We start from the raw sequence: 14,720 nt of genomic DNA, 5'->3' as shown, positions 1-14,720 counted from the left end.
AAATTAATTTTTAAATCCCCCCAAAAAAGTTTATTGGGGACTTAATTCAAATTTGGGCTCTGCAGTCTGATTCTACTGGTGTCATAGTATATTTATGATATATGATTAAAAAATAGGTTAAAAACAGTTTAAATTCAAATTATCTTCCCTTCTTTTTATGCTTTGTAAACTCAAGCAAGCAAGGTTGACAATATAGCAATATTTGTTTTTTTTTCTCAATTAAGATCTCACTAACCACTGATTCGATTGAGTTCTTCATTTTAGAGAAGCTTCACAAGGTCCCATGATGGTTTTAGGCTATTTTCTGCCCCCTTTCTATTAATTTAAAATGGAGCCTCATGATGCTAGGGGCGCAACTGCTATAATCTACAATATAAAGTAGCGAAGGATTATAATTTAAAGTAAAATATTTAGGAAAAGTGAGTTACAATTACATAATGAGTTTTATACTTATTTATAAGTAACAGGGTGACCGCTTTTGTGTGTGTTTGACTGTCTTTGTACACAGAGGGATCTTGCTAACCGATAAACCAAAAAATTATAATATAATAATATCTAGTGGAGGTTATCAACCAAAATAGTTAAAAACCTTCCCAAGACCTATTAACCTTAAAGTTTTTCCTGACTACTTTTATATTGTTACTTTTTACACCTACGTAAACGTTGTATTATTAAATGTTGATAAAAATCAGAAATAAGGAATTTTTATGATATTTGTCTCAGTGGCCCCCTCTCTAATTCATTATTTACATTTGTTCAGTTTAAGGTTTTTAATATACTGTGAATTGTAGCAGAGCGTAGCAATATTTTTAGCATTTCCTAACACCCTCAATAAAAACAGAGAAACACCACTACCCTCCCACCCCCCACCATATCAGACAAACATGCCAAAATAGCCACTTTTGAGTTGTGTGAATCTTATCAACCTCTAATTGTGGGGTAAATGTAATAAAAGGGAAATTGGAATTAAAAAGGGAAAAATTGCTTTTTAACAGGAATATTTCAAACATGGCAGTGGCCAAGAATATGCATAAATTGCTGGCAACCAGGAAAGTTAAATATTGGTGGCTCCAGAAATATTTCTTGTTATGCTGGATCCAGGAATCTTCTAACATTGCCATGAAACAGGAAGCATTCGTTACCAGCAATATTTTACCATGAACTGCAGTAGATCCATATTTTTTTATTATTCATAGAAAACTGTCTATACGACGATACGATACATTATTTTTCAGTAATTTTTCTGACCTTGCCGCGGCTTCATCTTCTGAAAGATCCAATAGGAGCCTGTCCTGGACATAATTGACAGCATCCTTAGTCACTCCGGGTATACCTTAGCAATTCAAAAGATATTATTCCTATATCTGACCACAGAATTCCTGAACTCCATTGTTTGTTTTATTACAAAACTGGTTTCTATCTCTTGTTGAGCAATATCCCTAAGGGACACTGGTCCTCATGAATACCTGGGCTAACCAAACATAAATATCAAATAAGCGTAAAAATAAATTTAAAAATATTATTATTAAAAGGCTATTGAATGGAAAGGCAATTCTCAAAATGTTAAATATTAAATTAATATGTAATTTGAACTTTAAATTTTTAAGGAGGGTCTGAAGAGGAAAGTGTGTCCCACTAATTTTTTTAATGAAAAATACATTTCAAACATTTTACGTAATGAAACAGATTTTTGAAATCAAAGTATTTGACTTTAAAATGTAACTGCACTGTGAAAACCGTAAAATTCTATCAATAAACCATAGGCACATTTTTGTATATAAAACATGCATGACATAAATATACACATACAAATCCTAAGCTTTAAAGAGAACACTTTCCGTATTAAAAAAACGTCATACCTGAAGATGCCATAAGAGCAAAAAGAGTGAGTATTAATGTGCCTTGTCTTCGCAGAATATTAAAAGCCTGAAATATTTTTTACTAGAGTTGGGCTCGATATAATTATCTCGCTATTGGCTAGGTTTATTCAATGTTTTATTTACTTTCTTTTGATAATCTTAATTCCGACTATTAACCCTATTCTTTCATTATCTTCTCCCTGACGATTTCTTTCTTTTAACTATTTTAGGATCTTAATATTTTTTTTATTTCAAATTATCGTCCTGAAAGAGTTAAAATGTTTAGTTTTCTGTTAAATTTTAGTTCAATATCTGACCACATTACGCACATATCGCTAGTATTAAATTATTTTAAAACTAAATTTTTTTATTTTCTATATTATAAAGGGGGGGGGGGGGGAAATGTGGTGACTCGTGCCACGACATACCAGCAATTTTATTTTGGATGCTACTCCCTTAGTTTTAGAGATAATTGGGTAAAATCTTTTGGGCTGGGTCACTAATTACCCTAAGTTTTGGTATCTTTAAAAAAAAACGGCGGCGGGACTGCCGCTCCCACCGTTCACTGCCGCCGCCAAAAAAAATTTTTTTATTGCATTTCTCTCCGAATTAGGCAATTTGGAATCATTTGAGACCATGTTATTTTTTTCAAATTTTCGTTTATCAAGGTATATCTTACATTCAGTGCCTCTCCTAAGCTTTACAAGATATTGAAACAAAATCGTTTTAGGTAGGTCAGTAAAAAATATTTGAATAAAAAATGGTGACGGTACCGCCGCTCCCGCCGTCCACCGCCATTTTCCGCTGACGCCGCCAATTTTTTTTTATTGCATTTCTCGCCGAATTAGGCAATTTGGAATCATTTGAGACCATGTTATTTTTTACAAAAAATTTTCCCCTTATAACCAACCCTGCGGGGGACCGCCGTTTGGCTTGTAAAGGGAAAATTTTTTGAAAAAAACAACATGGTCTCAAATGGTTCCAAATTGCCTAATTCGGCGAGAAATGCAATAAAAAAATTTTATTTGGCGGGGGCGGAAAACGGTGGGAGCGGCAGTACCGCCGCCATTTTTTGTTCAAATATTTTTTACTGACCTACCTAAAAAGATTTTGTTTCAATATCTTTCAAAGCACAAGAGAAGCACTGAATTTAAGATACATCTTGATAAATGAGAATTTGAAAAAAATAACATGTCTCAAAGGATTCCAAATTGCCTAATTCGGCGAGAAATGCAATAAATTTTTTTTTTTTAAAGCACAGATAAGATATATCTTAAATGAGAATTTGAAAAAAATGACCCCCCGCAGGGTTGGTTATAAGGGGAAAAATTTTTGAAAAAAATAACATGGTCTCAAATGATTCCAAATTGCCTAATTCGGCGAGAAATGCAATAAAAAAAAATTTTGGCGGTGGCGGAAAATGGCGGTGAACGGCAGAAGCGGTGGTCCCGCCGCCGTTTTTTTTAAAGATACCAAAACTTGGGGTAATTAGTGACCCAGCCCAAAAGATTTTACCCAATTATCTCTAAAACTAAGGGAGTAGAATCCAAAATAAAATTGCTGGTATGTCGTGGCACAAGTCACCACATCCCCCCCCCCCCTTTAAATTTTCTGTTTTATGGATAGAAATTTAATACTTCAATGTAATTCAAATAGCAACTTGAAATAAGAAAAATGAATTTATTCTTCATACAGTAAAATAATGGGTCTTATCGTTCTGATCAATGAGAGTTTATTACGGATTATTGGAGCACCATGAGTTTTAAACATTTATCGCTTGGAAAATTTGGGCTCATATATAGACTTTTAGTTACTAAGTATATTTGCAATAACTTTTATTTATTGAAATCTTCCAATTTTTATCATGTACAAAACGGCCTGCTTAATTGCTTCAAGATCCATGTCAGATCTATATAGGAAATAAATGTCTATAATCGAGCTCAAGTTTTCCAAGGAATATATTTTTAAAACTCATAGTGCTCCAATAATCCATAATTAACTCTCATTGCCCAGAACGATATGACCCATTTTTTTACTTTATTAAAAATAATTCATTTTTTTCATTTCATGTTGCTATTAACATTATACTGAAGTATTTAATTTCTAATCATAAAAAAGAAAATTTAAATTTATAATATAATAAATTTAAGAAAACTCTGTTTTAAAAGAATTCGATAGTGGCGACACTTTGTGTGTTCAAATATTAAACTAAAATTGTAATCATATTAACCTTTGGCGATGGTAAGGTAAAAAAAATATGATTTAAAATTTTTTTTTTTAAATCATTTAAATTATTAAACATTTACTTTCTTTAAGATAGTAATGCCGGGAGAGGAAAATAGATTTATTGAGAAATAGATATGCATATAGAAAACTAGCCAATTGGGAGATAGTTATATCGAGCCAACTCTAGTTTCATATATAGATCTGTCATGGATCTTGATGCAATAAAGCAGGCTGTTTTGTAAATGTTAAAAATTGGAAGATTTCATTAAACAAAAGTTCCCGCAAATATAAGTATTAAATGATCATTATTCTCAAATTTCCTTTGAATACCTAATATGGGTAAAAAAATGTTTTCTGGCTTATTTTTATTTCAAACAAACCTTATCCTAGAACTAAAGTATCAGGATGTCTATCTGTTTGTGTGTTTTACCGAAGGATCTCACTAACCGCTGAACCGATCGGGTTCTCCTCAACAGGGTAACTTCTCATAGGTCTCGGGAAGGTTAATAACTATTTTGGGGGAGGGTACCACCACCCTCCTATGAGAAATCATAAAAAATCGAATGTTTTTTTTAAATATTTGAGAGACTTCTGAGCGAAACATTGGTAGGTATCGTAGATAGACATGAACAAAAAAAAACATTTTAAGTGCCACTGGAGGCCTCTAGGGGCGTAGCCGCTAGTTATATAATAAACTAACCTCACAGCATAATTCCACGAATTTATGAAATCTTTCAGTGGATCCTTTGCCTCCATTTATAACATAAACCATGTCAGGTGTGAGAACAAAGGGTGCTCTATCTCTCCTTAGAAAATAAATAAAAATAACTAAGGTATGTCATTATCAGACATTAGGACAGACGAACATTAACATAAGTGTCAGAAAGAACAGAACATAAATTTGTATGTTTAAACAAATTGAATGCGAATTTGTTACACTGTTAACGTGGTGAGGAATTGATAGGGCAATTGTAACATGTCTAAATTAATTTACCGCGACCGCGGCTTAACACTTATTGTATCCGCTCGTCGCCGAGAATATGACAGGTTCGAATCTCGGTCCGACGGACCGACACCGCGTCATAGATAAAATGGTTCCTACTGCTGCTATGTCAGATGCGCGACATAAAATAGTTAGTTGCTATCAAAGAATTGGTTGTCTGATGGGTGTTGGTTACTCTACGTGATTGAGCGCGTTACACTGCACTGTCATCAAACATGTCTAAATTAACGACAAGAGCTATTCGTTACGGACGGACGGAGTGACGAAGGTACGGACCGACCCTAATTTTAGAAAAGCCCTACTTTAAAAAATTCATACTTACTTAATATTACCGAACTTCTGAGCATCTCCTAGAAATTTTCCATAATCAATATGGAACAAATGACCGCTTGTTTTCAGCATGATGTTATCATTATGTCTGTCCCCAATACCAAGAACGTATGTGACCACACTGTACCCAGCACAAGATCCTTAAAATAACAGATATGTATGAATATATCAAAATTGTTAATCAATACAATAAAAGACAAGCCAGGATAGGTTTCTAGCAACATAATACTAACCACTTTGGATAAATTGTTTGCTACGAAAATCATGAATTAAGCATAAACCAATAATAGTTAAGAAAAGACTAAAAACGGCCTTAACACGCAATAGAAAACTTCTATAAAATAATAATCAAAATCTACAGTGTTCACTGTTCATTTCCTTTTCAATAAATTAATTTAAGATTAATTTAATTTTAATTTGACTTACTTGTAAAGTTGCTTACTGCTCTGTTAAACTGAAGTTGACTTGGATTATGCTTCTGTAACCATTCATTTAATGTCTCTGATCTGAATGTTCCTGTAACACCAGCGTCTGCCACCTAACATAAAGGACATACAGACATTCATTTACATCTTAAAATGATTCTTTTTTACCGTTAAAACTATCCATGAAGTTATGTTAGGGGAAACAAGTATAGAAAATAAATCCATTATAAATAGAAAAATAAGTTCTAAAATGATACCATATTATTATAACTTCAAGGGAGTATATTTGCATGGGATTCCCTGCTAAGGGCAGGATGGGAAATAAAAAATGTGTGGGGGGAATAAATAAAAAATAAGATTGTTTTCATAGGGCCATATATGTATATACTGCATATTATCAAATAAAGAAGAAATCTTGAATTAACTAAATGCATTTAGAGGAGAAGGCTCTTAGCTACTTCATCGATTTTTATTTTTTTCCCTTCTTGGAAGACAAATTTTGTGTTTAAAAAGTGAAATAGGTATTTTTGCAGCCGGGGAATAATTAATCTTGTGCGGAATATAATTACACATCAATGTTTTTTATCTTATAAGGATAATGACCTGTATTTCTCGAAGAGTTTTAGCTCCTTCAACATATTCAACCATTCCAGATCTAAATCCAGTGGGAACACAACTAAAAACAAAAAAAAAACATTATATATTGACAGCTAAAACTTCAATTATAAAAGTATTAAAAATCCTTTCAAAAAAATTAAAATACTTTACCTAAATGAAACAATTCTGAGGTCTAGAGAGTTTTTGAGCCATAATCCATCCATTAACCTAATCATCTGGAGGGTCAACTGGTCCTGACGTAGGTCATCTCCTACCTGCAAAATATTCAAGAATAATCTTTATAGGTACATATATCATTACATCTTTGTGGTGATGTAGGGGATTGTCTTATACAGATATTTTAGGCTTAGAGACTTGAATTCAAGAAAACCATATTTTGTTTTAACCAAAACTTTTACCTTATAAATAATCTGAATGATTCCATCGTCTTTTTCCGCACTATTGAGAACAACTTTAAGAGGGAAGGTATTTGAGTTAAAGTACTGGCAGTTCTTTACGTCGATACCATTTGCGGTCATACTAAAAAACAAAAATTTATTATTAAATTCTATTTTTGTGAATTAAGAAGCAAATTGTTAAATAAATGTTAATTTGAGTCAATTAAGATTTTTCTTATTAGAAATACCTACGAAATTTACACTTCACAGGAAAGTTAAAATTAAAACTATATTTGCATACCTGGCGGATAGAGGAACCAATGAGGGAGTAGTTTTCAACATATGATGAACATTTTCCATGTGTCGTACTATAAAGAAATAGTATTTCTTACCAAAAGGGTTTAACGATTAAGAGGGGGGGAAGTTTTGACACATTTGCGTAAACAGTGAGTATATGCCTCATCTTTGGACTGAGAGGATAGGTTATTAGAGATAAAATCATTCTTATTTGATAAATTTTCCCAAGTTTTAAGATTTTTTGGATAGGCCTCCAGGTTCAGGAGCTGCAGGCCTCCAGGTGGTCTCTGGATAGGTAAAAACCGAAATAAAATTTTTTTTTGAAAAGTTAGAGGTCATTTTTATAACAAAATATGCATATTTTTAAATATTATTTACATATTTCAACAAAAAAGATGCATATTTTGTTTAATAAGTTGACCTCTATCTCTCTAAAAAAATATTTTTATTTTTACCTGTTCAGAGACCAGCTGGAGGCCTACAGCTCCTGAACCTGGAGGCCTATCCAAAAAATCTTAAAACTTGGGAAATTTCATCATATAAGAATGATTTTATCTTTAATAACCTATCCTCTCAACCCAAAGATAAAGCCTATACTCACTGTTTACGCAAATGTGTCAAAACTTCCCCCCCTCTTAATACTTAAAATACTGAATGTATAGTAGACGTGATAATCAAAATAAACTTTTTCGAATATAATTCTTCTGATGACCTAAAAAGTTACTTATAGGGGCCTAGAAATAAATGTACAAAATTTTATCTCTCGAAATAAATGTTAAATCCCAGTATAAATTAACAGGATATACCACATACCTATAAACCATGAGAAATCATCCCTAGAAATGGAATCAATGCATTTCTAATAATACTACACGAGTTAAAGAAATTACCTAGAATATTTTGTTTAGCACTGTCTTTAGTATTCTTAACAGCTGCAGCAGCCTGATTCAATTCTTTCATCAATATTTGTTCAGCAAAAAACCTAATATAAAATAAATTTAAATTGATGCTAAAGTGACTACACAAGAAAGAGAGCAAGGGATCCTTCCAATAATAAGAGAAATGACAATTAAAGAAAACACTACTGCTAAAATGTGCATGAAATCATTTGCTCTCGTTCAAGCATAGCTCCCTTTGATTAATATTCACGTTCTTAAACATCATTCTTCATAAGCCATTTTGTAGATAAATCTTTTAGTTTTTAACGCAAGGAAGAGTTTAACTATTTAAATCCTTCAATGTGTAAGTAATTTTATGTTTGTCTAATAATAGCAATTTATTGATTATCGATAAGTTTCTCCTTTTCTGTAAATCATTTTAGATGTCAAGGTAAGGATTATAACTTCCAAGAGAAATGGCCTCTAGAAAAAAATTGTCTATGAATTCCCAGTACCCAAAGAGGCCTTTCGGAACGTAGCCGCAATCAAAATACCTTTTCCTCAAAGCTTCTCCCGAGATTACAAACAAAGTTCTAAGAATGAGCTGAAGTCTTCTTTTATATCTTGATAATATTATATCATCCTCCCTGTCTTCCTCGCAATCTGTGTTCTAATAACAAGTAACCATTTATTGGACAAAAACAATTGACGGTGCAAAATAAAACAATTTGTACTATACATACAAGGAAGGGGGGGGGGGGGGGGGTAAGTCTGACACTTTTGCGTAAACAGGGAGCATAGGCTTTGTCTTAGGAGAGAGAGGATTGGTTATTTGGCAAAAAGTTTCCTTTTAGGATGTAGTTTTCTTCATATTTAAAGAAAAAATATGCATATTTTATATAAGTTGACCATTAACATAAGAAAACTATATCCCAAAAGAAAACTTGTTTGCTGTTTACGCTTAAGTGTCAGAACTAGTACATAGTATAAAAGGTTTTGCTTAAAGTACAAAAAAAAGGAATTAAAACTAGGCAAAAATAAAGGAAATAAAAATGGGCAAAATATATTATATTTGTTAAATGCTTCGTAAAAGTCAAAGTGCTAAAAATGACATGCAGAAAAATAAGAAACAACTAAGAACTAAAGGAAATTTTCAAAAGAGAGTAGAGAATTGCTCACAAAGTGTAATAAATGGTGATAAAATAACCAGCCTGTAAACTAAACAAAAACGTATTTATTGAAAACATAATTCAACAACACATTTTATGCTAAGATGAAAATGATCATCCCTATTAATAAAATTGTTTACCAAACAGACAAAAACATTGGTTGTACGTACATGCTTTAATACCTTTATATAGAATCCAGAATGCAAGGCCTGTATTGGATAAGTTAAGGTCAATAATATTTACAATAATAGTTAGTTTATGTTTTTTTATTAAACTTATAATTTGTGATTTGCAAGGTAAATATAAATGTTAACATAACTAAATTATACATTCTGAACAAAGACCAAATTAGACTATTTTCAAGAGCTCTTTCTAAAATAAAAGGTTCTTAAAATTTGAATATATTCTCAAAATTTTGTCAGCACTAGCCAACATTTGAATTAAATCGGAATAAATGTTTCTTGAACTCAGCTAATTTTGGTGGGACTAATCAAAGAAGATAAAATATAGAATTGAAAACCTGAAATATTTCTTGGAAAATTAAAGAAAAGTTGCAATTGCGCAATAGAAAACTTAATACCAACTTGAAATGTACAATTAACCAGTTTGAACAAACTGAAATAATAATTTTATTTCATTGTATATGGCCAAATTTTTTTTATTATTTTAATAATATATCTGGATGATTTCTGAAATCATGTGATTTTACTAGAAAGAAGCCAGAAGACCTTTTTGGCCTTTCACAAGTTGCAATTTATTTCAGGCTAGCCAGGCAGAATCTTCTACCTGGATTCTATTCTATGCTTTATCTTCTTTGGGACTGCCTAAATAGATACTAAAGTACCTGTCACTTAAAATCAGCAGAAATCCCGATTTTTTTTCAATATGTAGAATTAATTCAGTTGTTGTTTAGACCTACGAAGCTACACTTAACTATTTAAAATATTTTTAAAATCTATACTTAGTTACCACCGGGTTTTGGCCTAGACTCGAACTCGTCGACAATAAAAGGACGTGTTTGTAAGAAAAAAAATATTATGTAATATGTGTAAAAAGTTGTAACCTGAGGAGAAACTCCAGGAAGAGCTTGATTAAGAATCCAGTAGAGACTGTGAGAAAGCATGGGAGAACTTAGACATCTTTCTAATAGAAACCTGCATATAAATGTAACATTTAAACACAAAAAAACTCAATAGAAATATAGGTACAAACTTTAAAAAACCATATTATTGTTAAAATATCCGACAACTTTATTGCCTTTAATAAATAATCTGAAAAGGGTAGAGCGCAAAAATGTAGAAGACCTACGCTTCCTACACAAAATTGAAAAATTGCTTTTCTAAATAATAAATGATAGGCCTTTCCAGGCCAGCTCCAGTTCAGCCATTAAAAATTATTGGCTTCCATATTATTTTATACCTAAATAAATGCACCACTTCTTTCACACATAAAAATATTGAATGTCCCGGAAATGACATACTGGCGAAGGAAAAAGATCGAAGTCAAACTTACTCAATTAAAGCAGATTTGATCCAAGTTTCATGTTTGATAGCCTCGACCAACTGAGGAAGATAGTCCAGCAAGGAATCTGTGGATTCTTCTGACAGCCAGTTAACTGCCTTGGATCGTACCTATGAACAAATAACATTTTTTTCTTCTCAAATCATCGGTGAAACAAACAAAGTTTTTATTAATATTAAATTCTAAACTATTCTATATACATCAGGGACAAAGGAATGATATTCTGACAAACAACTCTAAAGGAAAATTCCCCACAACCCCCTTCCACTTTTCCTCCCCTTCTTTCCCAACCCTCTTCACTGATATGACAAAAACAAATTATATCACAGGATACCCCATAAGATTTCGTGATTTTTTGTAGAATTGTTGGTCAGACTGGCTACCCCTGATAAACATTTAGCAAAATATTTAGATGACCCACCAAGCTTAAATGTTCAGGTGACCAGCCTTTAAATTATAAAAACACGTCAAAGCAGTTAATATTAAATGCTTTAATATGCACCATAGTTTGGAAATTTACATATTTTTGTATACCTGTGAGTCGGCGAATGTTGGAAGGAAAAGCTGTAAAACATCTAAAAAAAATATGAATGGTACATTTATGGTATATAATCAAAATAGTTTTTTTGCAAAAATATTGTGAATGTAAAAAGTATAACCTCCAAGATCAGGTTTAGGCCATGACTCCAGAAGTCCATACAGTGTTTTCAATGTTTCAGGATTCCAGCTTTGCACAGATAGCAACACTTTTGGTAGAGCTCCAACTGTATTCCTATTTTAAGTATAATTTCAACAAGACTAGGTAGTATTTTTAAATGAAAACTGGCAATTTGAATTATAGATAGCATCGCTGCTAAAAATCGTTGAGATGAAAGAAAACAATAAAATGCGCAGATAAAATGCAGGAATTTGCAGTCATACACCAGACCAGAGGGAAACGTACTTTTCAAATCTCAATTTTGCGCGTTTTATGACATTTATCCCACAACCATATAAAACTCAGGGAAGGGTCCTACACCCCATATAAAATTCAATTCTAAACCCCACTTATAAAATGAAAAAAAAATGACAGCGAGATCCTGCATTTTCTCTGCTACCTTATAAAGTTCAGCGACATCAAAGGAAATGTATAAATCTTTAAACCGAGAATTGTCTGCCAATCTGTACAATGAATAAAATGACCTAGCAGCACCTAATGCATCACTTTGTAAATACATTTTTACCACATGTTGATTGTGGAGGTTTACCATTCAAATTTAACCTTATGTAAACATCTTAAGAACGTTTCTACTATTAGAGTTAATTTCTTACCTCAAATACATTCTTTTCTCCCAAAGAATTTCCTTTTCTTGTACAGGTCTAGCATAGAAAGACATAATATCTAACTCGCACATACCCAACAATTCTTCCCGTGTCTGTAATGAAAAAAGCTTTCAAAACAGCATTTTGTAGCTAATATAAGCTGCTTTATAATTTAGAAAATCCGTATGTTTAAAACGTTCCGAGGCATAAGCTTGCTATTTTATATGAATATTTTATGTGAATATTTCCATTACAAATCTAATTGTCTTAAATAAACACTTGGAGAGAAAAAAGAATTAAATAATTCTACCTTAAAATCTAGGTGATCAATATTCCAGTCTTGCTCCTCATTGATAACCTGCAGTGTTGGTTCCAGAAGAGGATACACAACCTGACCACCCAGGTCAAGCAGCTCTATATCCAGCAGTGGACAAGTATCAGCGTGCGGATGGCTGGACGAATCTGGAGCAGGACCAATCTGTTGGTTTAGTTTCATAGGCCAAAGAGTCAAGATGTAAGGACCCTAATAAATTATCATTTATGTTTTAAAAAGTTATTAGAAAGCCTAATTGAAAATGATATCTATAATTTAACAAAAATATTATCAAACATTTTAAAAGTAGGTATCAATTACATAGAAATTTTAAAAAATTGTATTGGAAAATGTACTTAATGACAAATTTCCATTTCAATTAGGCTTACTAATTTCAGAACTGTACTAGATACTAGAATAATTAGTAGTCCAGTTTTTAATTAAGCTTCTTATCTTATAAAATTAATGTGATATTTTTTATGATAGTAAGGTTGAAGAAGATAAAATAAAAATATAACGCCTAATGTTGGGGAAAATAATTATTATAACCTTAGTATAACCTTTAGGGGTGAGGCTGCTATGTTAAGAAAATGTTTCACCAGGTCCAACAACCAAGGATAACTAATGGGAGCAATGTCTCCTTTTCTGTCCGAACACCCAAGGTATTATGTAAGGTAACCCCTAACCAACTCTTTATTTGACCGACCTTTATAGGGAAAGTCATAGCTGTTGATAGAAATGGGTCCAATGCATCCCCTCCATCATCTTAACATTGATGTCACATGCATTACATATCTGCAGTAAGTACAATGTCTCTAGTATGACGCGATGTGGAACAGACTCGAACCTATCACGACAAGCAAGCAGACACCTTACCAATTGCGCAAATGCTGCAGATTTATATTGGGAAAATGTGAATTTTTTTGGCCAAATAGATTCATAAATTTGAAACGCACCTGGGATAAATTTCTTTCAAGAGAATATAATTGTAGACCAGTCCAACAAAGATCTTGTGTGAAATATCCATCTTTAGCATCAGAATATTTTTTACGTCCCACCAAGCAGAAAACCATTCTAGCCTGTTAATAATAACGAAATATACAAACATAGAAGAAAAAATAATCAGACTTATAAAAACTTTAGGATAAGCTTTCTCAGATTATATCTACTGGTTTCAGAGTAACCCTTACTATCAAATAAAAATTCCTCTTTAACCTTAACTGTTTTTAAAATCTTCTTTTGTTTTGTTTTTAATTGTAAAATCACCTCTAAAGGAACATTAAGAATGACAAGTGACTTGATATCAACCCAGGAATTGAAGCTGACCATTTTATGAAGCCTAGTTGAACTATGCTCAGGGGCAGAGTACGGGGTAGAGTGAGCCTCGCGTAATAATCGAGTTCCGTGATAAACTCTGAAATATAAATAAATAACTTTAATGACTAAAAAAATGGAAACCTATGTATGTACTTGTCAAAATATTCATCAGCGCTGACTATAATAATGTAAAACTGTCTTTGTTCACATAAATGCAACATTAACACAGACTTATATTAACAACGAAATTAATTCGAAAAAAAACTTACGAAACCTAAACGTGTTTTTCAGCTGTTGTTGGAGGTAACACATAGTAAAATTGACGGCCTTTCCATATGCCCCCCAAATATTATTTTAGATTTATTTCGCTTGTTGGTTATACCTTATTCCTGTAATATACCCATTAATCAAGTCAACTTACATACATAAAAGCCTTAGAGTAATCAGAATAACATTAGTAAAAAGTAAAAAAAAATCGAGTAACCAGAATTAGATTAGTAAAAATGAAATGAATAGAGTAATCAGGATAAGATTATTAAAAAGTAAATGCATAGAGCAATTAATTTAAGAAAATAAACTACTAAGTTCTATTAAAGTTAACTAAAAATCTTAACTTTTAACAAGAACATTTGGGTCATTTGCTGTTGAAAATCGCTTTGAAATATACCTTTGAGGATTTACACGTTTAGAATTTAGCTTATTATAATGAATGATGATAAAGTTTTGCCTTATTGTTAAAGCTATAAATGAATGTGAAAACAAACTACTTTTTTAGATTAAAAAAACATGGTTCTTTTAATTTGTGTATGGGAAATTTTGCCTTTAGTAGTAAGATAGAATTTAAAACATTTTTATAAACTGAAATTCTAAGCATACAAACCTAATATCAACTCTATATTCTGTGAAGTCCCAGTCCATATTGACCCTGTTGACAGCACCAACTCTCACTAATAAGGTCTCCTCTACGTCAACACTTTCCCTCATCTCACCCGGAGTCAGATCATCAAGTGCATCCAATCTTGACAAAAATGAAGTGAAAAATTTGTAAACAAATTCTTATTTCATAAGAAGCCCAAGTACCAATT

The 14,720-nt window shown here is 32.1% G+C and overlaps 1 protein-coding gene across 6 annotated transcripts in view; it reads right to left on the bottom strand.

Annotated features, from left to right (window-relative positions):
• Window positions 1-344: 344 nt before the first annotated feature.
• Window positions 345-14,720, bottom strand: part of Pi3K68D (phosphatidylinositol-4-phosphate 3-kinase catalytic subunit Pi3K68D) — a 91,266-nt gene continuing 76,890 nt past the window's right edge. For 3 of the 6 annotated variants that reach the window (XM_080161031.1, XM_080161034.1, XM_080161035.1), the window contains 21 exons: window positions 14,516-14,653; window positions 13,585-13,732; window positions 13,275-13,397; window positions 12,316-12,528; window positions 12,015-12,118; window positions 11,363-11,475; window positions 11,238-11,278; window positions 10,695-10,813; window positions 10,246-10,336; window positions 8,568-8,683; window positions 8,026-8,117; window positions 7,140-7,206; window positions 6,860-6,980; window positions 6,612-6,715; window positions 6,447-6,519; window positions 5,845-5,956; window positions 5,411-5,558; window positions 4,786-4,891; window positions 1,860-1,926; window positions 1,249-1,333; window positions 880-1,108 (listed from right to left, as the gene is read on the bottom strand). In XM_080161031.1, the coding sequence (XP_080017157.1) occupies window positions 1,087-1,108; window positions 1,249-1,333; window positions 1,860-1,926; window positions 4,786-4,891; window positions 5,411-5,558; window positions 5,845-5,956; window positions 6,447-6,519; window positions 6,612-6,715; window positions 6,860-6,980; window positions 7,140-7,206; window positions 8,026-8,117; window positions 8,568-8,683; window positions 10,246-10,336; window positions 10,695-10,813; window positions 11,238-11,278; window positions 11,363-11,475; window positions 12,015-12,118; window positions 12,316-12,528; window positions 13,275-13,397; window positions 13,585-13,732; window positions 14,516-14,653 (2,203 nt within the window). In that variant the 3' untranslated portion in view covers window positions 880-1,086. Of the gene's footprint in view, window positions 367-879; window positions 1,109-1,137; window positions 1,163-1,248; window positions 1,334-1,859; window positions 1,927-4,785; window positions 4,892-5,410; window positions 5,559-5,844; window positions 5,957-6,446; window positions 6,520-6,611; window positions 6,716-6,859; window positions 6,981-7,139; window positions 7,207-8,025; window positions 8,118-8,567; window positions 9,392-10,245; window positions 10,337-10,694; window positions 10,814-11,237; window positions 11,279-11,362; window positions 11,476-12,014; window positions 12,119-12,315; window positions 12,529-13,274; window positions 13,398-13,584; window positions 13,733-14,515; window positions 14,654-14,720 lie in introns of those variants that run through there. The other 3 variants (XM_080161033.1, XM_080161032.1, XM_080161036.1) reach the window with 3 other exon arrangements.

The sequence above is a fragment of the Acartia tonsa genome, chromosome 5 (assembly GCF_053477335.1).
Source record: "Acartia tonsa isolate MP-2025a chromosome 5, ASM5347733v1, whole genome shotgun sequence".
Classification (NCBI taxonomy): Eukaryota; Metazoa; Arthropoda; class Copepoda; order Calanoida; family Acartiidae; genus Acartia; species Acartia tonsa.
Note: the sequence above shows the minus strand (reverse complement) of the source record. Positions and strands in the feature narration are given on the sequence as shown.